This window comes from Pristiophorus japonicus, chromosome 3 (genome assembly GCF_044704955.1).
Source record: "Pristiophorus japonicus isolate sPriJap1 chromosome 3, sPriJap1.hap1, whole genome shotgun sequence".
Lineage (NCBI taxonomy): Eukaryota > Metazoa > Chordata > Chondrichthyes > Pristiophoridae > Pristiophorus > Pristiophorus japonicus.
This window is the reverse complement of record NC_091979.1, coordinates 847243-873411: the sequence shown is the minus strand read 5'-3', so window position 1 is coordinate 873411 and position 26169 is coordinate 847243. Positions and strand designations below refer to the sequence as shown.

At 47.5% G+C, this 26169-nt stretch overlaps 1 protein-coding gene across 2 annotated transcripts in view; it reads right to left on the bottom strand.

Annotated features, from left to right (window-relative positions):
* The window catches only part of xrcc5 (X-ray repair complementing defective repair in Chinese hamster cells 5), a 187115-nt gene that overhangs the window by 95448 nt on the left and 65498 nt on the right, over nucleotides 1–26169 (bottom strand). For both annotated transcript variants that reach the window (XM_070874236.1, XM_070874237.1), the window contains 3 exons: nucleotides 9710–9772; nucleotides 7889–8026; nucleotides 7483–7573 (listed from right to left, as the gene is read on the bottom strand). In XM_070874236.1, coding sequence (XP_070730337.1) covers nucleotides 7483–7573; nucleotides 7889–8026; nucleotides 9710–9772 — 292 coding nt within the window. The remainder of the gene's footprint in view (nucleotides 1–7482; nucleotides 7574–7888; nucleotides 8027–9709; nucleotides 9773–26169) is intronic.

The following is a 26169-nucleotide window of genomic DNA, read 5'->3' as shown; positions in this document are numbered from 1 at the left end:
GGGCACTCTGCGTCTCTGGGTAATCGAGGCTCGCCAGATTGGTAGTGAGGCACTGACTGAACAGGGCTGTCTTAACAGGGTCTTTGAGTGCCACTATGTTGATTTTCATGCGGCATTGTTTTTGCTGCCGTTGCTGTTTCAGGGTTAGTGATGTTAATGATGGATCAGATTAGGCAGTGGTCCGTCCAGCAGTCGTTGGCTCCGGTCATGGTGCGGGTGATGCGCACATCCTTGCGGCAGATGAAGTATAATGTGGATAAATGTGAGGTTATCCACTTTGGTGGTAAAAAGAGAGAGACAGACTATTATCTGAATGGTGACAGATTATGAAAAGGGGAGGTGCAATGAGACCTGGGTACATCAGTCATTGAAGGTTGGCATGCAGGTACAGCAGGCGGTTAAGAAAGCAAATGGCATGTTGGCCTTCATAGCGAGGGGATTTGAGTACAGGGGCAGGGAGGTGTTGCTACAGTTGTATAGGGCCTTGGTGAGGCCACACCTGGAGTATTGTGTACGGTTTTGGTCTCCTAACTTGAGGAAGGACATTCTTGCTATTGAGGGAGTGCAGCGAAGGTTCACCAGACTGATTCCCGGGATGGTGGGACTGACTTATCAAGAAAGACTGGATCAACTGGGCTTGTATTCACTGGAGTTCAGAAGAATGAGAGGGGATCTCATAGAAATGTTTAAAATTCTGATGGGTTTAGACAGGTTAGATGCAGGAAAAATGTTCCCAATGTTGGGGAAGTCCAGAACCAGAGGTCACAGTCTAAGGATAAGGGGTAAGCCATTTAGGACCGAGATGAGGAGAAACATCTTCACCCAGAGATTGGTGAACCTGTGGAATTCTCTACCACAGAAAGTTGTTGAGGCCAATTCACTAAATATATTCAAAAAGGAGTTAGATGAAGTCCTTACTACTAGGGGGATCAAGGGGTATGGCGAGAAAGCAGGAATGGGGTACTGAAGTTGCATGTTCAGCCATGAACTCATTGAATGGCAGTGCAGGCTCGAAGGGCCGAATGGCCTACTCCTGCACCTATTTTCTACGTTTCTATGTTTCTCGCTCAGGCGATGACTTAGTCGAGCAGCTGCCAGTGCTTGGAGCGAGGGTGCTGCCATGATATTTTGTACTTGTCCCTCTGGTGAAACAAGGTGTTGGTGATGACAAGACCATGTTCAAGGCATTTCATCAGGAGCAGGGTTCCACTGGAGTTAATTTTCCTGACAGCCTCTCTGCCGCTCACACCTCCCCAGAGGTCTGTGTCCTTTCTGACTCTGGTGTTGAAATCACCAAGAAGGATCAGCTTGTCGTTCGTTGGAACTCGGGACAGTGATTATTCGATGCTGGAGTAGAATTCCTCTTTGGTCTCATGTGTAGTGTCCAGTGTTGGGGTGTAGGCGCTGATGTCCATGGCGCACTGGTTCCGGGCTAAGGTGAGCCGGAGAGTCATGAGACGTTTGCTTATCCCGCAGGGGGAGTCTCTGAGACGGCCCACCTGCTCATCCTGGATGGCAAAGCCCACTCCATGGAGGCGGCGTTCTTCTTCGAATTTACCTTTCCAGAAGAAGGTGTAACCACCACCTTGCTCTTTGAGCTGGCCTTCCCCTGCCCGCTGGGTGTTACTTAGGGCGGCGATGTCAATGTCGAAGCGTCTGAGCTCCCGGGCAACGATAGCAGTGCGGCATTCCGGCCTGTCGCTGTTGAAGTTGTCCATGAGGGTCTTGATGTTCCAGGTCCTGAACTTTATTTTGAAGGGTGGAAAATGCCTGTGCGTGAGTTCTTTTAACGTGAGGTGGCCGTTGCACACGAGCTACCACCCGGGTTTAGCAGAGCGAGTTCTTGGCCCAGTGGCAAGGGGGTCCAAGACGACTGGAGACCAGGCTCTACTATATGGGTCTAGTTGCCTACGGTGGGGCGTGAGCTGTAACCTCGGCGCTCAGCAGTGCCTTTCGGGGAGATGGTGAGAGATCTGAGGTGTGGAGAGTGGGGTGAGAGATTTGAGGTAATGCTTCCCTCTCCAAGGTATTAGCTCCTGGCTGAGGGCAGGCATTGGGATGGCCAGAGATTCACTTCGTGAGACGAAGAGAGGTCAGAGTGGCCGCCGCCATTGCACGCAAGGTCTGCCCTCAAGGCCTCCATAATCAGCACCTGCGAAGAGATGCTCGGTCACTCAACCAGGAAACACCAAGACTGATTCGACGAGAATGACCAGGAGATCCAGGAGCTAATTATACGCAAACGCAAGGCATTTCTGAAGTTAAAACGGAAACCCAACACGAGAGCAAGAAAGCAGCTCTACAGACGGCTGAAGGCGAAGGTCCAACAAAAAACCCGCGACCTAAAAAGCAGATGGTGGGTGGAGAAAGCACAGAAGATCCAGCAGTTAGCTGACAACCATGACATGCGTGGATTCTTCAGCGCAGTCAAGACCACTACAGCCCAAGCACCCAAGGTCCTAACCAGCTGCTGGCCAAGAACGTTGAGGTATACATCAAGGAAAGAGAGGCAGTCAGTGCCTGCTGGAAGGAGCATTTTGAAGATTTCCTTAACCGAGATTCTGTCTTCGACGCAAGTGCACTTGATTTCATCCTACAGCATGCTATCCGTCACCATCTCAGCACAACCTCAGATTGGCATGAGGTAGAAAGGCCATTTGTCAGCTGAAGAACAACAAGGCAACAGGAGCAGATGGAATTCCCGCTGAAGCACTAAAGCATGGCGGAGAAGCACTATTGGCACGAATACATGAAACATCGAAAATAGGTGCAGGAGTAGGCCATTCGGCCCTTCGAGCCTGCACCATCATTCAATAAGATCATGGCTGATCATTCACCTCAGTACCACCTTCCTGCCTTCTCTCCATACCCCTTGATCCCTTTAGCTGTAAGGGCCACATCTAACTCCCCCTTGAATATATCCAATGAGCTGGCATCAACAACTCTCTGTGGTAGGGAATTCCACAGGTTAACAACTCTCTGAGTGAAGAAGTTTCTCCTCATCTCAGTCCTAAATGGCTTACACTTATCCTTAGACTATGTCCCCTGGTTCTGGACTTCCCCAACATCGGGAACATTCGTCCTGCATCTAACCTGTCCAGACCCGTCAGAATTTTATATGTTTCCATGAGATCCCCTCTCATCCTTCTAAACTCCAGTGAATACAGGCCTAGTCGATCCAGTCTCTCCTCATTTGTCAGTCCTGCCATCCCGGGAATCAATCTGGTGAACCTTCGCTGCACTCCCTCAATAGCAAGAACGTCCTTCCTCAGATTAGGAGACCAAAACCGAACACAATATTCCAGGTTAGGCCTCACTAAGGCCCTGTACAACTGCAGTAAGACCTCCCTGCTCCTATACTCAAATCTCCTAGCTATGAAGGCCAACATACCATTTGCCTTCTTCACCGCCTGCTGTACCTGCATGCCAACTTTCAATGACTGATGTACCACGACACCCAGGTCTCGTTGCACCTCCCCTTTTCCTAATCTGCTGCCATTCAGATAATATTCTGCCTTAATGTTTTTGCCACCAAAGTGGATAACCTCAGATTTATCCACATTATACTGCATCTGCCATGCATTTGCCCACTCACCGAACCTGTCCCAAGTCACCCTGCAGCCTCTTAGCGTCCTCCTCACAGTCACACCGCCACCCAGCTTAGTGTCATCTGCAATCTTGGAGATATTACACTCAATTCCTTCATCGAAATCATTAATGTATATCGTAAATAGCTGGGGTCCAAGCACTGAGCCCTGCGGCACCCCACTAGTCATTGCCTGCCATTCTGAAAAGGATCCGTTTATCCCGACTCTCTGCTTCCTGTCCGCCAACCAGTTCTCTATCCATGTAAGTACATTACCCCCAATAACATGTGCTTTGATTTTGCACACTAATCTCTTGTGTGTGACCTTGTCAAAAGCTTTTTGAAAGTCCAAATACACCACATCCACTGATTCTCCTTGTCCATTCTATCAGTTACATCCTCAAAAAATTCTAGAAGATCTGTCAAGCATGATTTCCCCTTTCATAAATCCATGCTGACTTGGACCGATCCTGTCACTGCTTTCCAAATGCGCTGCTATTTCATCTTTAATAATTGATTCCAACATTTTCCCCACTACTGATGTCAGCCTAATACTTAATTACCCGTTTTCTCTCTCCCTCCTTTCTTAAAAAGTGGTGCTACATTAGCTACCCTCCAGTCTATAGGAACTGATCCAAAGTCGATAGACTGTTGGAAAATGATCACCAATGCATCCACTATTTCTAGGGCCACTTCCTTAAGTACTCTGGGGTGCAGACTATCAGGCCCCGGGGTTTTATCGGCCTTTAATCCCATCGATTTCCCGAACACAATTTCCCGCCTAATAAGGATTTCCTTCAGTTCCTCCTTCTCACTAGCCCCTCGGTCCCCTAGTATTTCCGGAATGTTATTTGTGTCTTCCTTCATGAAGACAGAACCGAAGTATTTGTTCAACTGGTCTGCCATTTCTTTGTTCCCCATTATAAATTCACCTGAATCCGACTGCAAGGGACCTACGTTTGTCTTCACTAATCTTTTTCTCTTCACATATCTATAGAAGTTTTTATGTTCCCAGCAAGCTTCCTCTCATACTCTATTTTCCCCCTCCTAATTAAACCCTTTGTCCTCCTCTGCTGAATTATAAAATTCTCCCAGTTCTCAGGTTTGCTGCTTTTTCTGGCCAATTTATATGCCTCTTCCTTGGATTCAACACTGTCCCTAATTTTCCTTGTCAGCCACGGTTGAGCCACCTTCCCCGTTTTATTTTTACACCAGACAGGGATGTACAATTGTTGAAGTTCATCCATGTGATCTTTAAATGTTTGCCATTGCCTATCCACCGTCAACCCTTTAAGTATTATTCGCCAGTCTATTCTAGCCAATTCACGCCTCATACCATCGAAGTTACCTTTCTTTAAGTTCAGGACCCTAGACTCTGAATTAACTGTGTCACTCTCTATCTTGATAAAAAAATTCTACTGTATTATGGTCACTCTTTTCCCAAAGGGCCTCACACAACAAGATTGCTAATTAGTCATTTCTCATTACACATCACCCAGTCTAGGATAGCCAGCCCTCCAGTTGGTTCCTCGACATATTGGTCAAGCAAACCATCCCAAATACACTCCAGGAAATCCTCCTCCACCGCATTGCTACCAGTTTGGTTAGCTCAATCAATATGTAGATTAAAGTCGCCCATGATAACTGCTGTACCTTTATTGAACACATCCCTAATTTCCTGTTTGATGCTGTTCCCAACTTCACGATGACTGTTTGGTGGTCTGTACACAACTCCCACTAACATTTTACTGCCCTTTGGTATTCTGTAGCTCCACCCATACCGATTCCACATCATCCAAGTTAATGTCCTTCCTTACTATTGCGTTAATTTCCTCTTCAACCAGCAACGCCACCCCACCTCCTTTACCTTTCTGTCTATCCTTCGTGAATGTTGAATACCCCTGGATGTTGAGTTCCTAGCCTTGGTCACCCTGGAGCCATGTCTCCGTGATGCCAATTACATCATATCCGTTAACAGCTATCTGTGCAGTTAATTCGTCCACATCATTACGAATATTTCTCACATTGAGGCACAGAGCCTTCAGGCTTGTCTTTTTAATACACTTTGTCCCTTTAGAATTTTGCTGTAGCAATGACCTCATTTCTCTTTTCTGAAAGGGAGCGAGCATGCCGGGAGATCTCGGACGCCGTAATCGTGACCATCTTCAAAAATGCGGTCAAGTCCGACTGCGGTAACTACAGAGGAATCTCCCTGCTGTCGGCCACAGAGAAATTCAGTGCAAGAATCCTCCTGTGGCTAAAGAGCTCCTCCCGGAGTCACAGTGTGGATTTCGTCCACTAAGGGGTATAACGGACATGATCTTCACCACGCGGCAACAAGAGAAATGCAGAGAACAGCACCAACCCTTGTACATGGCATTCTTTGACTTCACAAAGGCCTTTGACACTGTCAACCGTGAGGGATTATGGAGCGTCCTCCTCAGTTTCGGCTGCCGTCAAAAGTTTGTCACCATCCTCCGCCTGCTCCACGATTACATGCAAGCCGTGATCATCACCAATGGATCCACCACAGACCCAATTCACAACCGGACCGAGGTCAAGCAGGGCTGTGTCATCGCACCACCGCTCTTTTCGATCTTCCTTGCTGCAATGCTACATCTCACCCTTAGCAAACTCCCCGCCGGAGTGGAGCTAAATTATAGAAAGATGGGAATTTGTTCCACCTCCGTTGCCTCCAGGCCAGATCCAAAGTCGTCCCATCCTCTGTCATTGAACTACAGTACGCGAACGATGCCTGTGTCTGCACACACTCAGAGGCCGAACTCCAAGCCATCGTCAACACCTTCACCGAGGCGGACGAGAGCACGGGCCTTATGCTAAACATCCTTGAGGCAAAAGGTCCTCTACCAACCTGATCCCGCCACACAACACTGCCCCCCCGATTATTAAAATCCAGACAGCGTGGACCATTTTCAATACCTCGGGAGCCTACCGTCAGTAAGAGCAGACATTGATGACGAGGTCCAACACTGCCTTCAGTGCGCCAGTGCAGCCTTCGGTCCCCTGAGGAAGAGTGTTTGAAGAACAGGACCTCAAACCCGGCACCAAGCTCATGGTCTACATGGTAGTAGTGATACTTGCCCCCGCTATATAGCTGAGAGACATGGACTATATACAGCAGACACCTCAAAGCGCTGGAGAACCAGCGCTGCCTCCACAAGATCTTGCAAATTCATTGACAGGATAGATGCACCAATGTCTTTGTTCTCATTCAAGCCAACATGCCCAACATCGAAGCACTGACCACGCTCGATCAGCTCCGTTGGGCGGACCACATCGTCTGCATGACCGACATGAGACTCCCAAAGCAAGCGCTTTATGCGGAGTTTCGACATGGCAAGCGAGCCCCAGGTGGGCAGAGAAAACGTTTCAAGGACACCCTCAAAGCCTCTTTTCAAAGTGCAACATCCCCATCAAGTCCTGAGAATCCCTGGCCCACGAATGCCCAAAGTGGAGGAAGAGCATCCAGGAGGGCGCTGAGCACCACAACTCCCATCGCCAAGAACAAGCAGAAAACAAGGAGCGTGCGTCAATACAGGCTCCTGACCAGCCATTCCTTCAACCATCTCGGCCCCACCTGTAACAGAGACTGTAGGTCCCGCATTGGACTCCTCAGTCACCTGAGAACTCACTTTTACAGTGGAAACAAGTCTTGCTCGACTCCGTGGGACTGCCTATGATGATAATGCATTAGTCCACACTAAATGCTGTCTCCCACATGTCAGCCCAGCTCCCCAGTCTATCCAGGGCCATCTGTATTTGATCAGTCTGTTCTCCACTGTTTGCAGTTTGACATAATTTATAAATTTTGTGAGTGTTTTATTTGCAAGTTGCTGAAGAGCCCCAGATCTAAACCCATCTGTTCATGTACCCACCTGTAGCTGCTCCTTTCTTCTTGTTCTTCAGAGAAGAGAAGGTAAACTGTCGGAGATCCTCCATGAATGGGAGTTGGATGTAGACCAAACACTGACAGGAGAGTAAAACAGCAACAATTAGTTTGAGTTTCTAAATTGAAAGAGCATCAAAAATGATTCTGCAGCACCATTAAAAAGAAAAATCTGCAAATGCCATGATATGTAGCCAGTCGGATTCAGGTTCAGAACCTGAATGCATCTTTACAAATGCTGATGGCCGTAGTGTACTTGCAACATTTCTGTTCATGCTTTAAAACAAAGTCTTCATTTGCAGCCTAAATTCAGCTTTTTCCCTTTCCTATCGATGCCAAAGTTCAGGAATCAACAATATTGTCTACACATCTGACATTCAATCCCATCTCATTACCTCGTATTTGTCTTTAATCACAGGGAAGGCCACTCCGACTTGCGGGTTTGATCTCCGGTCGTAAAGGTAACGAACGATCGCCACCATATCCAGCTCATCCAACGAGTGGATCAGTGCAGACAGGGCCACAGCAGCATGCTGGGAAGACACAAGCACATGACTGCAGTCTAACTATCAACACAAAACATTTCTACAAATATTGAAGCACACACATTTCAGGCAGCCCTTTCAGGGAACACTGAATTAGTTATATGAAAATAATTGCTCTGATCTCTAACCTCAACCTGGAGTGGGCCAAGTTAACTGCACACATTAACTTTAACACATTCCTTTATCTGTAATTCCAATCCCTTCCTTTAAACGTTTGGCCGGATACTTTGGCACAACATGCTCCTTTGGCCCAGGCACCGTCAATGACCAGACGGCAGAAGCCATCAAGAACCAGGCATGAATTGTCCCACCCACTGGGGCAGATCACAGCTGCATCCCTACTCCACTACACAGTATTAGGGTAGTCACCTTTTAAAAACATCCATGTCTGCCCATGGAGTAAGGGTGGAGTCACAAGTCCTTTAACCAACTCGCTGCCACTGGGGTCAAACTCAGCCGTTTGGGGGAGGTGCAATCAGCCTCCCCAACTTCCAGACTGTGCAAACTACTGCAACTCAGCCAAGAGGAGCATCAGTAATAACAAGGGCAAAAGTCAACTGTCCTTCCCAGGTATCTCAACCACCACTCTGATGTCACTCTCATCACATAATGGATAGAAAGGGTCTATTTCCATTGGTGGAGGAGTCTATTATGAGGGGGCATAGTTTTAAGGTGGTTGGTGGAAGGTTTAGAGGGGATTTGAGGGGAAGTTTCTTTACGCAGAGGGTTGTGGGGATCTGGAACTCGCTGCCTGGAAGAGTGGTGGATGCAAAAACCCTCTCCACTTTTAAGAGATGGTTGGATGGGCACTTGAAGTGCAGTAACCTGTAGGGTTACGGACCTAGAGCTGGTAATTGGGATTAGACTGGATGACATTTTGTTGGACGTCGCAAATATAATGCTAAGCACTGCGGGGAATAGAATACGTCCAGGGTGTGATCTCCTGCCTAGTGTCGATCGCCTGAATGGGTCGGAGAGGAATTTTCCCAGATTTTTTCTCCCTAAATTGGCCTGGGTTTTGATCTGTTTTTTGCCTCTCCCAGGAGATCACAAGGCTCCAGTTGGGGTGGACAGTAGAATGTTTCAGTGTAAGGGGTGTTGCAGTTGTGTGAGGCAGACTGGTTAGGTTGGGTTCTCTTTGCCTTACTGTTATTGTTTGTAGGTTTGTATGTAACCTTTAGGGCTGCTGACCAAGTGCTGTGCGGTTCTTTGTCAGCCGGCGTGGACACGATGGGTCGAAATGGCCTCCTTCTGAGCTGTAAATTTCTATGTTTCTATCACACCCCGTGCCACCCTTCCATCCCCAATGTTTGTGCATTACTCTAATCCCATTGTCCCCGTTATGTCGAATGACAACAGGCAAGGCACCTACCAATGCTCCCTGATTCGGTTGCTAGGAGGTGGCTGATAAGACTCCCGGGTTTACTCAGCCCCAAGACTGCATTCCCCAAAGCTCAGCAATTTTAACCATGTGAGTGTTGCCTCATTGGTCCCAGGCCCCATCATCATTATCACATGCCAATATTCCCTCACATTGCGGCAATAAACTTTCCATCGAGTATCACTCAAAACCAAATGGAAACATTGGAGGAAACGTGAAAGATTACACCTGGGAAAATATATTTAAATTCAACTGTTGGTTAAAATGAGACTGACAAACATGGGCCTCACCTCATCATCTTTTGCAGCAAACACCTTCAACACCTGCCGTCCAACATAATAATGCCGCAGAATCTGTAAACCGCAGAAGACACAGAATATCGTTAACTACACAGAAAACATAGATCATCAATATACATTAAGGAGAAACAGATGAATTTACAAAGTGTATCACATTTCAGACAACTCTGATCTCTATAGTGACAGCTCCAGTGTGCAGAGGCCAGCTATACCTGTACACAGAATAATGGGCAATGTCACTGTATACACAATGGTGAGTATTGTTACTGTGTGCAGACACTGGGTATTGTTGCTGTGTACACAATGGTGAGTATAATAGACCCACTGACTCCCACAACTAGCTTGACTACATTTCCTCCCATCCCATATCCTGGAAGGACTCCATTCCATTCTCCCCGTTTCTCTCTCTTCGTCGCATCTGTTTCGACGGCACCACTTCCACACCAGTACTTTTGATCTATCTTCCTTTTACCTTCACCATGGTTGACAGGGCTCTCGACCGTGTCTGTTCCATTTCTCGCATCTCTGCTTTCACCCTTTCCCCTCCCACCCAGACCTATGATAGAGTTCCCCTTGTCCTTACCTTCCATCCCACCAGCCTCTACATTCTACAGATCCCCTCCGCCATTCCAGCCACCTCCAATGTGTAATTCCACCACCAATACATTTTCCCCTCTCCTTTTTCTGCATTCCAAAAGGGACCGATCACTCCGTGACCCTGGTCCACTCTTCAATTACCCCTAATGCCCCCTCCCCTTTCCTCGGCACCTTCCCGTGCAAACGCAGGAGATGCAACACCTGCCCTTTTAACTCCTCCTTTCCCACAATCCGGGCCACCAAACACACTTTTCCAGGTGAAACAGCCATTTACTTGTACTTCTTTCAATTTAGCATACTGTATTCACTGCTCACGATGCGGTCTCTACATTGGGGAGACTAAACGCAGATTGGGTGACCGCTTTGCTGAACCCCTCCATTCAGTCCGCAAGCGTGACCCCGAGCTTCCGGTCGCCTGTCGCTTTAATTCCCCGCTCCATTCCCACTCTGACCTCGGCCTCTTATACCGTTCCAATGAAGCTCAACGTAAGCTCGAAGAACCGCACCTCATCTTTCGATTAGGTACTTTACAGTCTTCTGAACTCAACATCGAGTTCAACAATTTCAGACCAGAACCTCTGCCCCCCACTATTTTAGATGGCAGCTATGGATAATTCTGCTATTTCCATTTACATCTCTACTAGATACATCTTTCATTTCTTTACTTGTCCCATTATCATCCCCTTTTACCTTGCTTTATCATTCCTTTTGTCATACAGCCTCTCCTGCCATCCACCCTAATACAGATCTTCACTTTTGTTCTTTCCTCCCCTCCCTCTTTCTTTGCTTAAAACCTGTTGCATCTCAACTTTTTCCAGTTCTGATGCAATGTCATCGAACTGAAATGTTAACTCTGTTTCTCTCTCCACCTGACCTGCTAAGTATTTCTAGCATTTTCTGTTGCTATTTCAGGGCCGCTGCCTGCAGACACCGGGCAGGGTCAGTGGGCAGGGTCAGTGGGCAGAGTCGCTGCCTGCAGACACCAGGCAGGGTCGCTGCCTGCAGACACCAGGCAGGGTCAGTGGGCAGGGTCAGTGGGCAGAGTCGCTGCCTGCAGACACCGGGCAGGGTCAGTGGGCAGAGTCGCTGCCTGCAGACACCAGGCAGGGTCAGTGGGCAGGGTCACTGGGCAGGGTCGCTGCCTGCAGACACCGGGCAGGGTCGCTAGGCAGAGTCGCTACCTGCAGACACTGGGCAGGGTCGTTGCCTGCAGACACCGGGCAGGGTCGCTAGGCAGAGTCGCTACCTGCAGACACCGGGCAGGGTCAGTGGGCAGAGTCGCTGCCTGCAGACACCGGGCAGGGTCAGTGGGCAGAGTCGCTACCTGCAGACACCGGGCAGTGTCGCTGGCTGCAGACACCGGGCAGGGTCGCTAGGCAGAGTCGCTGGCTGCAGACACCGGGCAGGGTCAGTGGGCAGAGTCGCTGGCTACAGACACCGGGCAGGGTCAGTGGGCAGAGTCGCTGGCTACAGACACCGGGCAGGGTCAGTGGGCAGAGTCGCTGGCTGCAGACACTAGGCAGGGTCAGTGGGCAGGGTCAGTGGGCAGGGTCAGTGGGCAGGGTCGCTGGCTGCAGACACCGGGCAGGGTCAGTGGGCAGGGTCGCTGGCTACAGACACCGGGCAGGGTCAGTGGGCAGAGTCGCTGGCTACAGACATTGGGCAGGGTCAGTGGGCAGAGTCGCTGGCTACAGACATTGGGCAGGGTCAGTGGGCAGGGTCGCTGCCTGCAGACACTGGGCAGGGTCAGTGGGCAGGGTCGCTGGCTGCAGACACTTGGCAATGTTACTGGACTAATAATCCAGAGGCCTGGACCAGTAATCCGGAGACGCAAGTTCAAATCCCAGTTAAACTAACATAACAGGGGGATGGGAACCTATGCAGGCAGACAGAGGGAAATAAAATGGGATCAGAAGCAAAAGATAGAAAGGAGAAAAGTAAAAGTGGAGGGCAGAGAAACCCAAGGCATAAAAACAAAAAGGGCCACATTACAGCAAAATTCTAAAGGGGCAAAGTGTGTTAAAAATACAAGCCTGAGGGCTCTGTGCCTCAATGTGAGAAGCATTCGGAATAAGGTGGAAGAATTAATTGCGCAGATAGCAGTTAACGGGTATGATGTAACTGGCATCACGGAGACATGGCTCCAGGGTGACCAAGGCTGGGAACTCAACATCCAGGGGTATTCAACATTTAGGAAGGATAGACAGAGAGGAAAGGGAGGTGGGGTGGCGTTGCTGGTTAAAGAGAAAATTAATGCAATAGTAAGGAGGGGCATTAGCCTGGATGATGTGGAATCAGTATGGGTGGAGCTGCGAAATACCAAAGGGTAGAAAAGGCTAGTGGGAGTTGTGTACAGACCACCAAACAGTAGTAGTGAGGTTGGGGACAGCATCAAACAAGAAACATAGAAACATAGAAAATAGGTGCAGGAGTAGGCCATTCGGCCCTTCGAGCCTGCACCGCCATTCAATGAGTTCATGGCTGAACATGCAACTTCAGTACCCCATTCCTGCTTTCTTGCCAAACCCCTTGATCCCGGTAGTAGTAAGGACTACATCTAACTCCTTTTTGAATATATTTAGTGAATTGGCCTCAACAACTTTCTGTGGTAGAGAATTCCATTTAGGACCGAGATGAGGAGAAACTTCTCCACTCTCTGGGTGAAGAAGTTTCTCCTCATCTCGGTCCTAAATGACTTAGCCCTGATCCTTAGACTGTGACCCCTGGTTCTGGACTTCCCCAACATTGGGAACATTCTTCCTGCATCTAGAAAGGGAAGATAGATTACGAAGGTAAACTTGCGCAAAGCATAAAAACAGATAGTAAAAGCTTTTACAGATATATAAAACGGAAAAGAGTGACTAAAGTAAATGTTGGTCCCTGAGAAGATGAAAAGGGGGATTTAATAATGGGAAATGTGGAAATGGCTGAGACCTTAAACAATTATTTTGCTTCCGTCTTCACAGTGGAAACACAAAAACCATGCCAAAAATTGCTGGTCATAGGAATGTGGGAAGGGAGGACCTTGAGATGAGTACTGGACAGACTAATGGGACTGAAGGTAGACAAGTCCCCTGGTCCTGATGAAATGCATCGCAGTGTATTAAAAGAGATGGCGGAAGTGAAAGTAGATGCATTTGTTATAATCTACCAAAATTCTCTGGACTTTGGGGAGGTACCAGCGGATTGGAGAGCAGCTAATGTAACACCTCTGTTTAAAAAAAGGGGCAGGCAAAAGGCAGGTAACTATAGGCCGGTTAGTTTAACATCTGTAGTGGGGAAAATGCTTGAAACTATCATTAAGGAAGAAATAGCGGGACATCTGGATAGGAATAGTGCAATCAAGCAGACGCAGCATGGATTCATGAAAGGGAAATCATGTTTAACTAACTTACTGGAATTCTTTGAGGATATAACGAGCATGGTGGATAGAGGTGTACCGATGGATGTGGTGTATTTAGATTTCCAAAAGGCATTCGATAAGGTGCCACACAAAAGGTTACTGCAGAAGATAAAGGTACGCGGAGTCAGAGGAAATGTATTAGCATGGATAGAGAATTGGCTGGCGAACAGAAAGCAGAGAGTCGGGATAAATGGGTCCTTTTCCGGTTGGAAATCAGTGGTTAGTGGTGTGCCACAGGGATCAGTACTGGGACCACAACTGTTTACAATATACATAGATGACCTAGAAGAGGGGACAGAGTGTAGTGCAACAAAATTTGCAGATGACACTAAGATTAGTAGGAAAGCGGGTTGTGTAGAGGACTCAAAGAGGCTGCAAGGAGATTTAGATAGGTTAAGCGAATGGGCTAAGATTTGGCAGATGGAATACAATGTCGGAAAGTGTGAGGTCATCCACCTTGGGAAAAAAAAACAGTAAAAGGGAATATTATTTGAATGGGGAGAAATTACAACGTGCTGTGGTGCAGAGGGACCTGGGGGTCCTCGTGCATGAAACTCTTTTGAGTTTACCTGAAAAAAAATAAACATTAAACCGTGCCACCCGCCTGGGTGACACAGCAGACATTTTCAAGGCCCCTTTTTTTTTTGTGGTTTTTTTTTGTTTTTCTTTTTTTTTTGGTTGTTTTTTTTGGGGCGCTAAAATCACATTTTTCCAAGTGCCCCCTATAAAAGGGGAGGGGGACACTAAAAGCACCGGCAATTAAAAAACAAATTAAACTTTAAAACGTAAAATCAAATTAAAATTTGGTTGCCGGGCGTGATGATGCACTCCAGTCCCTCCGGTGCCCACCTCTCGCGGAAGGCCGCGAGCGTACCGGTGGACACCGCGTGCTCCATCTCCAAGGACACCCTGGCCCGGATGCAAGAGCGGAAGAGAGGCAGGCAGTCAGGTTGAACGACCCCCTCGACCGCCCGCTGCCTGGACCGGCTGATGGCACCCTTGGCCGTGCCCAGGAACAGTCCTACGAGGAGGCCTTCGGACCTACCCGCTCCCCTCTGCACAGGGTGCCCAAAGATCAGGAGAGTGGGACTGAAGTGCAGCCAGAATTTCAGGAGCAGCCCCTTCAAATAATAAAACAGGGGCTGCAACCTCGTGCATTCCATAAAAACATGGAACACGGACTCCTCCAGACCGCAGAAATTGCAGGCGGCCTGGGAGTCCGTGAACCGGCTTAAAAATTTGTTGCACGGCACTGCTCCGTGCACCACCCTCCAGGCCAAGTCCCCGATGAATAGTGGGAGGACCCCTGCGTAGAGTGCCCTCCATCGGGGACCCCCGCCTCCTCCGGACGGCAGGATGGTACGCCATGGCGTGTCCGGACGGCAGGCAAGGATGGCAAAGTTGAGAGTGTGCAGGAGCAGCCCGTACAGGAAACCCCTCCGCGCGGAACTGAAGGGCACGGAGGGGATTTCCCCGAGGCGGCTCAAGTTGTGAGGCGCCGGCCCCCGAGGGAGGTTCCGGGGTTTGGCGCCGATGAGGAATTCCGTCCGGACGGGGGTCAGTTCGGACGGGATCTCCCCACGTGCTTGAGCCTCCTCGATGCACCTAACGGAGTCAGGGCCCAGAGCTGTTTTTAGCGACTCGATGGCATCGGCCGCGTGGCGGACGTTGGCAGAATTTAGGCGCCGCGCCAGCGTGTCTGGCGCCATCCAGCCCGCTCCTCCGTCATCGAGCAGGTCCCTGACCCTGGTCACCTCACCAGCCACACCCAAAAGGTTAGTTTGCAGGTGCAGCAGATAATCAGGAAGGCAAATGGAATGTTGGCCTTCATTGCGAAAGGGATGGAGTACAAAAGCAGGGAGGTGTTGCTGCAACTGTATAAGGTATTGGTAAGGCCGCACCTGGAGTACTGCGTGCAGTTTTGGTCACCTTACTTAAGGAAGGATATACTAGCTTTGGAAGGGGTACAGAGACGATTCACTAGGCTGATTTGAGAAATGAGGGGGTTACCTTATGATGATAGATTGAGTAGACTGGGTCTTTACTCGTTGGAGTTCAGAAGGATGAGGGGTGATCTTATAGAAACATTTGAAAGGGATAGACAAGATAGAGGCAGAGAGGTTGTTTCCATTGGTGGGGGAGACTAGAACTAGGGGGCACAGCCTCAAAATACGAAGGAGCCAATTTAAAACCGAGTTGAGAAGGAATTTCTGCTCCCAGAGGGTTGTGAATCTGTGGAATTCACTGCCCAAGGAAGCAGTTGAGGCTGGCTCATTGAATGTTTTCAAGTCACAGATAGATAGATTTTTAAGCAATAAGGGAATTAAGGGTTACGGGGAGAGGGCGGGTAAGTGGAGCTGAGTCCACGACCAGATCAGCCATGATCTTATTGAATGGCGGAGTAGGCTCGAGGGGCTAGATGGCCTACTCCTGTTCCTAATTCTTATGTTCTTATCTAACCTGTCTAAACCCGTCAGAATTTTAAATGTTTCTATGAGGTCCCCTCTCATTCTTCTGAACTCCAGTGAATACAAGCCCAGTTGATCAAGTCTTTCTTGATATGTCAGTCCCGCCATCCCGGGAATCAGTCTGGTGAACATTCGCTGCACTCCCTCAATAGCAAGAATGTCCTTCCTCAAGTTAGGAGACCAAAACTGTACACAATACTCCAGGTGTGGCCTCACCAAGGCCCTGTACAACTGTAGCAACACCTCCCTGCCCCTGTACTCAAATCCCCTCGCTATGAAGGCCAACATGCCATTTGCTTTCTTAACCGCCTGCTGTACCTGCATGCCAACCTTCAATGACTGATGTACCATGACACCCAAGTCTCGTTGCACCTCCCCTTTTCATAATCTGTCACCATTCAGATAATAGTCTGTCTCTCTGTTTTTACCACCAAAGTGGATAACCTCACATTTATCCACATTATACTTCATCTGCCATGCATTTGCCCACTCACCTAACCTATCCAAGTCACTCTGCAGCCTCATAGCATCCTCCTCGCAGCTCACGCTGCCACCCAACTTAGTGTCATCCGCAAATTTGGAGATACTAGATTTAATCCCCTCGTCTAAATCATTAATATACAATGTAAACAGCTGGGGCCCCAGCACAGAACCTTGCGGTACCCCACTAGTCACTGCCTGCCATTCTGAAAAGTACCCATTAACTCCTACTCTTTGCTTCCTGTCTGCCAACCAGTTCTCAATCCACGTCAGCACACTACCCCCAATCCCATGTGCTTTAACTTTGCACATTAATCTCTTGTGTGGGATCTTGTCGAAAGCTTTCTGAAAGTCCAAATATACCACATCAACTGGTTCTCCCTTGTCCACTCTACTGGAAACATCCTCAAAAAATTCCAGAAGATTTGTCAAGCATGATTTCCCTTTCACAAATCCATGCTGACTTGGACCTATCATGTCACCTCTTTCCAAATGCGCTGCTATGACATCCTTAATAATTGATTCCATCATTTTACCCACTATCGATGTCAGGCTGACCGGTCTGTAATTCCCTGTTTTCTCTCTCCCTCCTTTTTTAAAAAGTGGGGTTACATTGGCTACCCTCCACTCCATAGGAACTGATCCGGAGTCTATGGAATGTTGGAAAATGACTGTGAATGCATCCGCTATTTCCAAGGCCACCTCCTTAAAAATAAGGGATGTGTGTAATAAAGGTACAGCAGTTATCATGGGCGACTTTAATCTACATATTGATTGCCCATCCTAGATTGGGTGATGTGTAATGAGAGAGGATTAATTAGCAATCTTGTTGTGCGAGGCCCCTTGGGGAAGAGATACCATAAGATGGTAGTATTCTTTGCTAAGATGGAGAGTGACACAGTTAATTCGGAAATTAGGGTCCTGAACTTAAAGGAAAGGTAACTTCGATGGTATGAGGCGTGAATTGGCAAGAACAGACTGGCAAAGGACACTTCAAGGGTTGACGGTGGATAAGCAATGGCAAACATTTGAAGATCACATGGATGAACTTCAGCAATTGTATATCGCTGTCTGGAGTAAAAATAAAACAGGGAAGGTGGCTCAACCGTGGCTAACAAGGGAAATTAAGGATAGTGTTAAAACCAAGGAAGAGGCATATAAATTGGCTAGAAAAAGCACCAAACCTGAGGACTGGAAGAAATTTAGAATTCAACAGAGAAAGACTAAGGGTTTAATTAAGAGGGGAAAAATAGAGTACAAGAAGAAGCTTGCAGGGAACATAAAAACTGACTGTAAAAGCTTCTATAAATATGTGAAGAGAAAGAGATTAGTGAAGACAAACGTAGGTCCCTTGCAGTCGGATTCAGGTGAATTTATAATGGAGAACAAAGAAATGGCAGACCAATTGAACAAATATTTTGGTTCTGTCTTCACGAAGGAAGACACAAATAACCTTCCGAATGTACTAGGGGATAGTGGGTCTAGTGAGAAGAAGGAACAGAAGGATATCCTTAGTAGGCAGGAAATTGTGTTAGGAAAATTGATGTGATTGAAGGCCGATAAATCCCTGGGGCCTGATAGTCTGCATCCCAGAGTACTTAAGGAAGTGGCCCTAGAAATAGTGGATGCATTGGTGATCATTTTACAACAGTCTATCGACTCTGGATCAGTTCCTATGGACTGGAGGGTAGCTAATGTAACATTATTTTTTTTAAAAGGAGGGAGAGAGAAAACGGGTAATAGTGGGGAAAATGTTCGAATCAATCATGAAGGATGAAATAGCAGCGCAATTGGAAAGCAGTGACAGGATCGGTCCAAGTCAGCATGGATTTATGAAAGGGAAATCATGCTTGACGAATCTTCTGGAATTTTTTGAGGATGTAACGAGTAGAGTGGACAAGGGAGAACCAGTGGATGTGGTGTATTTGGACTTTCAAAAGGCTTTTGACAAGGTCCCGCACAATAGATTGGTGTGCAAAATCGAAGCACATGGTATTGGAGGTAATGTACTGACGTGGCTAGAGAACTGGTTGGCAGACAGGAAGCAGAGAGTCGGGATAAACGGGTCCTTTTCCAGAATGGCAGCCAATGACTGGTGGAGTGCCGTAGGGCTCAGTGCTGGGACCCCAGCTCTTTACAATATACATTATTGTACAAATGGCCTACTCCTGCACCTATTTTCTATGTTTCTATTAACGATTTAGATGAAGGAATTGAGTGTAATATATCCAAGTTTTCAGATGACACTAAACAGGGTGGCGGTGTGAGCTGTGAGGAGGACGCTGAGAGGCTGCAGGATGACTTGGACAGGTTAGGTGAGTGGGCAAATGCATGGCAGATGCAGTATAATGTGGATAAATGTGAGGTTATCCATTTTGGGGGCAAAAACAGGAAGGCAGAATATTATCTGAATGGAGGCAGATTAGGAAAAGGGGAGGTACAACGAGACCTGGGTGTCATGGTTCATCGGTCACTGAAAGTTGGCATGCAGGTACAGCAGGCGGTGAAAAAGACAAAGGATATGTTGACCTTCATAGCTAGGGGATTAGAGTATAGGAGCAGGGAGGTCTTACTGCAGTTGTACAGGACCTTGGTGAGGCCTCACCTGGAATATGGTGTTCAGTCTTGGTCTCCTAATCTGAGGAAGGACGTTCTTGCTATTGAGGGAGTGCAGCGAAGGTTCACCAGACTGATTCCAGGTATGGCTGGACTGACAAATGAGGAGAGACTGGATCAACTGGGCCTTTATTCACTGGAGTTTAGAAGGATAAGAGGGGATCTCATGGAAATGTGTAAGATTCTGACGGGACTGGACAGGTTAGATGCAGGAAGAATGTTCCCGATGTTGGGGAAGTCCAGAACCAGGGGACATAGTCTTAGGATAAGGGGTAGGCCATTTGGGACCGAGATGAGGAGAAACTTCTTCACTCAGAGTTGTTAACCTGTGGAAATCCCTGCCGCAGAAAGTTGTTGATGCCAGTTAGAACATAAGAACATAAGAATTAGAAACAGGAGTAGGCCATCTAGCCCTTCGAGCCTGCTCCGCCACACAATAAGATCATGGCTGATCTGGCCGTGGACTCAGCTCCACTTACCCGCCCTCTCCCCGTAACCCTTAATTCCCTTATTGGTTAAAAATCTATCTCTCTGTGACTTGAATACATTCAATGAGCTAGCCTCAACTGCTTCCTTGGGCAGAGAATTCCACAGATTCACAACCCTCTGGGAGAAGAAATTCCTTCTCAACTCGGTTCTAAATTGGCTCCCCCGTATTTTGAGGCTGTGCCCCCTAGTTCTAGTCTCCCCCACCAGTGGAAACAACCTCTTTGCCTCCATCTTGTCTATCCTTTTCATGATTTGAAATGTTTCTATAAGATCACCCCTCATCCTTCTGAACTCCAACGAGTAAAGACCCAGTCTACTCAATCTATCATCATAAGGTAACCCCCTCATCTCCGGAATCAGCCTAGTGAATAGTCTCTGTACCCCCTCCAAAGCCAGTATATCCTTCCATGAGTAAGGTGACCAAAACTGCACGCAGTACTCCAGGTGCAGCCTTACCAATACCCTATACAGTTGCAGCAGGACCTCCCTGCTTTTGTACTCCTTCCCTCTCGCAATGAAGGCCAACATTCCATTTGCCTTCCTGATTACCTGCTGCACCTGCAAACTAACCTTTTGGGATTCATGCACAAGGACCCCCAGGTCCCTCTGCACCTCAGCACGTTGTAATTTCTCCCCATTCAAATAATATTCCCTTTTACTGTTTTTTTTTCCAAGGTGGATAACCTCACACTTTCCGACATTGTATTCCATCTGCCAAACCTTAGCCCATTCGCTTAACCTAGCCAAATCTCTTTGCAGCCTCTCTGTGTCCTCTACACAACCCGCTTTCCCACTAATCTTAGTGTCATCTGCAAATTTTGTTACACTACACTTTGTCCCCTCTTCCAGGTCATCTTTGAATATTGTAAACAGTTGTGGTCCCAGCACTGATCCCTGTGGCACACCACTAACCACCGATTTCCAACCCGAAAAGGACCCATTTATCCCGACTCTCTGCTTTCTGTTAGCCAACTAATTCTCTATCCATGCTAATACATTTCCTCTGACTCCGCGTACCTTTATCTTCTGCAGTAACCTTTTGTGTGCCACCTTATCGAATGTCTTTTGGAAGTCTAAATACACCACATCCATCGGTACACCTCTATCCACCATGCTTGTTATATCCTCAAAGAATTCCAGTAAGTTAGTTAAACATGATTTCCCCTTCATGAATCCATGCTGCGTCTGCTTGATTGCACTATTCCTATCTAGATGTCCCGCTATTTCTTCCTTAATGATAGTTTCAAGCATTTTCCCCACTACAGATGTTAAACTAACCAGCCTATAGTTACCTTGGATATATTCAAGAGGGAGTTAGATGTGGCCCTTACAGCTAAAGGGATCAAGGGGTATGGAGAGAAAGCAGGAAAGGGGTACTGAGGGAAGGATCAGCCATGATCTTATTGAATGGCGGTGCAGGCTCGAATGGCCGAATGGCCTACTCTTGCACCTATTTTCTATGTTTTTATGTGTCACAGCAGCTGCGGAATTTAAATTCGGTTAATTAAATAATAATAGGGATTAAAAGCAAAAATCAGTAATAAAACTATCGGATTGTCCTAAATACCCACCTGGTTCATTAATGTACTTCTGGCAAGGAAATCTGCCGACCTTGCCTGGTCTGGCCTACATGTGACTCCAGGCACACAGCAATGTGGTTGACCCTTAACTGCTCTCTGGAATGGCCCAGCGAGACACTAAATTGTAACAAATCACTACAAGAAACAATTAAGAATAAAACTGGACGGACCACCCGGCATCGATCCCGGCACTGGTTTCGGACACGAGAACGGCACAGCCAGTCAATCCTACAAAGACCACCACTAACAACTGGAGACTTGTGCCAAACTTGGGAGAGCTGTCCCACAAACCAGTCACGCAACAGCCTGACATAGTCATACTCACAGAATCATACCTTTCAACCAATATCCCAGGCTCCTCCGTCACCATCCCTGGGTATATCCTGTCCCACCGGCAGGACAGACCCACCAGGGGTGGCGACACAGTGGTCTACAGTCGGGAGGGAGTGGTCCTGGGAGTCCTCAACATTGACTCCGTACCCCATGAAGTCTCATAACTTCAGGTCAAGCCTGGGCAAGGAAACCTCCTGCTGATTACCACCTACCGCCCTCCCTCAGCTGATGAACCAGTACTCCTCCACGTTGAACACCACTTGGAAGAAGCACTGAGAGTAGCAAGGGCACAGAATGTACTCTGGGTGGGGGACTTCAATGTCCATCACCAAGAGTGGCTCGGCAGCACCACTACTGACCGAGCTGGCCGAGTCCTGAAGGACATAGCTGCCAGTCTGGGCCTGCGGCAGGTGGTGAGAGAACCAACACAAGGGAAAAACCTACTCGACCTCGTCCTCACCAATCTACCTGTCACAGATGACATTATTGGTAGCAGTGACCACCGCACTGTTGTGCTGCAGATCTTGCCACTGGACCAAGACCCAGCTCTGTCAAGCCCATGTGGTGGCTAGTGTGCAATGATCACCACACGTTAAAAATATGCCGCACAAGTCAATCCAAGACCGTCCCAACCTGTGTCATCAAACTACAGTACGCGGACGACGTTTGCATCTGCTCACATTCAGAGACTGAACTCCAAGTCATAGTCAACATCTACACTGAAGCATACAAAATCATGGGCCTTACACTAAACATCTGTAAGACAAAGGTCCTCCACCAACCTGAACCCAACACACAGTACTGCCCCCGAGTCATCAAGATCCACAGCATGGCCTTGGACAACATGGACCACTTTTCATAACTAGGGAGCCTATTATCAGCAAGGGCAGACATTGACGACAAGGTTCAACACCGCCTCCAGTGTGCCAGTGCAGCCTTCGGGCGCCTGAGGAAAAGAGTTTTTGAAGATTAGGCCCTCAAATCTGCCACCAAGCTCATGGTCTACAGGGCTGCAGTGATACCCGCCCTCCTGTATGGCTCAGAGACGTGGACCATATACAGTAGACACATCAAATCGCTGGAGAAATACCACTAACGATGTCTCCGCAAGATCCTGCAAATCCTCTGGGAGGACAGACACACCAACGTTAGCGTCCTCGATCAGGCCAACATCCCCAGCATCGAAGCACTGACCACACTCCGTTGGGCGGGCCGCACTGTTCGCGTAGAAACACAGAAAATAGGTATAGGAGTAAACCATTCGGCCCCTCGAGCCTGCACCACCATTCAATAAGATAATGGCTGATCATTGACCTCAGTACCTCTTTCCTGCTTTCTCTCCATACCCCTTGATCCCTTTAGCCGTAAGGGATATCTAACTCCCTCTTGAATATATCTGCCGAACCGGCATCAACAACTCTCTGCGGTCGAGAATTCCACAGGTTAACAACTCTGAGTAAAGAAGTTTCTCCTCATCTCGGTCCTAAATGGCTTAACCCTTATCCTTAGACTATGTCCCCTGATTCTGGACTTCCCCAACATTGGGAACATTCTTGTTTCATCTAACCAGTCCAGTCCCATCAGAATGTTTTTATCTTTCTATGAGATCCCCTCTCATCCTTCTAAACTCTAGTGAATACAGTCTCTCCTTCGAGGTCAGTCCTGCCATTCCGGTAATCAGTCTAGTGAACCTTCGCTGCACTCCCTCAATACCAAGAACGTCCTTCCTCAGATTAGGAGAGCAAAACTGAACACAATATTCCAGGTGAGGCCTCAACAAGGCCCTGTACAACTGCAGTAAGACCTCCCTGCTCCTATACTCAAATCCCCGAGCTATGAAGGCCAACATACCATTTGCCTTCTTCACCACCTGCTGTACCTGCATGCCAACTTTCAATGACTGATGTACCATGACACCCAGGTCTTGTTGCAGCTTCCCTTTTCCTAATCTGCCGCCATTCAGATAATATTCTGCCCTCGTGTTTTTGCCACCAAAGTGGATAACCTCACATTTATCCACATTATACTGTATCCCCCGCATTTGCCCACTCATCTAACCTGTCCAAGTCACCCTGCAGCCTCTTAGCATATACTCCTCACAGCTCACACCACCACCCAGCTTAGTTTCATCTGCAAACTTGGAGATATTACATTCCATTCCTTCATCTAAATCATTGATGTATATTGTAAATAGCTGGGGTCCCAGCACTGAGCCCTGCGGCAGCCCACTAGTCACTGCCTGCCATTCTGAAAAGGATCCGTTTATCCCGATTCTCTGCTTCCTGTCTGCCAACCAGTTCTCTATCCACGTCAATACATTACCACCAATACCATGTGCTTTAATTTTGCACACCAATTTCTTGTTTGGGATCTTGTCAAAAGCCTTTTGGAAGTCCAAATACACCACATCCACTGGTTCTCCCTTGTCCACTCTACTGGTTACATCCTCAAAAAATTCTAGATTTGTCAAGCATGATTTCCCTTTCATAAATCCATGCTGACTTGGACCGATCCTGTCACTGCTTTCCAAATGCGCTGTTATTTCATCTTTAATAACTGATTCCAACATTTTCCCACTACTGATGTCAGGCTAACCGGTCGATAATTCCCCGTTTTCTCTCTCCCTCCTTTTTAAAAAAAAAAAAGTGGTGTTACATTAGCTACCCTCCAGTCCGTGGGAACTGATCCAGAGTCAATAGAATGTTGGAAAATGATCACCAATGCATCCACTATTTCTCGGGCCACTTCCTTAAGTACTCTGGGATGCAGACTATCAGGGACCGGGGATTTATCGACCTTCAATCTCATCAAGTTCCCTAACACAATTTCCTGACTAATAAGGATTTCCTTCAGTTTTTCCTTCTCGCTAGACCCTCTGTCCCTTAATATTTCCGGAAGGTTATTTGTGTCTTCCTTCGTGAAGACAGAACTAAAGTATTTGTTCAACTGGTCTGCCATTTCTTTGTTCCCCATTATAAATTCACCTGATTCTGACTGCAAGGGACCTTCGTTTGTCTTCACTAATCTTTTTCTCTTCACATATGTATAGAAGTTTTTGCAGTCAGTTTTTATGTTCCCTGCAAGCTTCTTCTCATACTCTATTTTCCCCCTCCTAATTAAACCCTTAGTTCTCCTCTGCTGAATTCTAGATTTCTCCCAGTCCTCAGGTTTGCTGCTTTTTCTGGCCAATTTATATACCTCTTCCTTGGATTTAACACTATCATTAATTTCCCTTGTTGCTACGGTTGAGCCATCTTCCTCGTTTTATTCTTATTCCAGACAGGGATGTACAATTGTTGAAGTTCATCCATGTGATCTTTAAATGTTTGCCATTGCCTATCCACCGTCAACCCTTTAAGTATCATTCGCCAGTCTAATCTAGCCAATTCACGTCTCATACCATCGAAGTTACCTTTCCTTAAGTTCAGGACCCGAGTATCTGAATTAACTGTGTCACTCCATCTTAATAAAGAATTCTACCATATTATGGTCACTCTTCACCAAGGGACCTCGCACAACAAGATTGCTAATTAGTCCCTTCTCATTACACATCACCCAGTCTAGGATGGTCAGCTCTCTAGTTGGTTCCTCGACATATTGGTCTAGAAAACCATCCCTTATACACTCCAGGAAATCCTCCTCCACCGTATTGCTACCAGTTTGTTTTGCCCAATGTATATGTAGATTAAAGTTGCCCATGGTTGCATGCATCCCTAATTTTTTGTTTGATGCTGTCCCCAATCTCACTACTACTGTTTGGTGGTCTGTACACAACTCCCACTAGCGTTTTCTGCCCTTTGGTATTCCGCAGCTCTACCCATACAGATTCCACATCATCCAAGCTAATGTACTTCCTTACTATTGCATTAATTTCCTCTTACCAGCAACGCTACTCCACCTCCTTTTCCTTTCTGTCTATCCTTCCTGAATGTTGACTACCCCTGGATGTTGAAACATAGAAAATAGGTGCAGGAGTAGGCCATTCGGCCCTTCGAGCCTGCACCGCCATTCAATGAGTTCACGGCTGAACATGCAATTTCAGTACCCCATTCCTGCTTTCTCGCCATACCCCTTGATCCCCCTAGTAGTAAGGACTACATCTAACTCCTTTTTGAATATATTTAGTGAATTGGCCTCAACAACTTTCTGTGGTAGATAATACCACGGGTTCACCACTCTCTGGGTGAAGAAGTTTCTCCTCATCTCGGTCCTAAATGGCTTACCCCTTATCCTTAGACTGTGACCCCTGGTTCTGGACTTCCCCAACATTGGGAACATTCTTCCAGCATCTAACCTGTCTAAACCCGTCAGAATTTTAAAAGTTTCTATGAGATCCCCTCTCATTCTTCCGAGTTCCCAGCCTTGGTCACCCTGGAGCCATATCTCCGTAATCCCAATGATATCATATTCGTTAATAGCTGCCTGCGCAGTTAATTCGTCCACTTTATTCCGAATACTCCTCACATTGAGGCACAGAACCTTCAG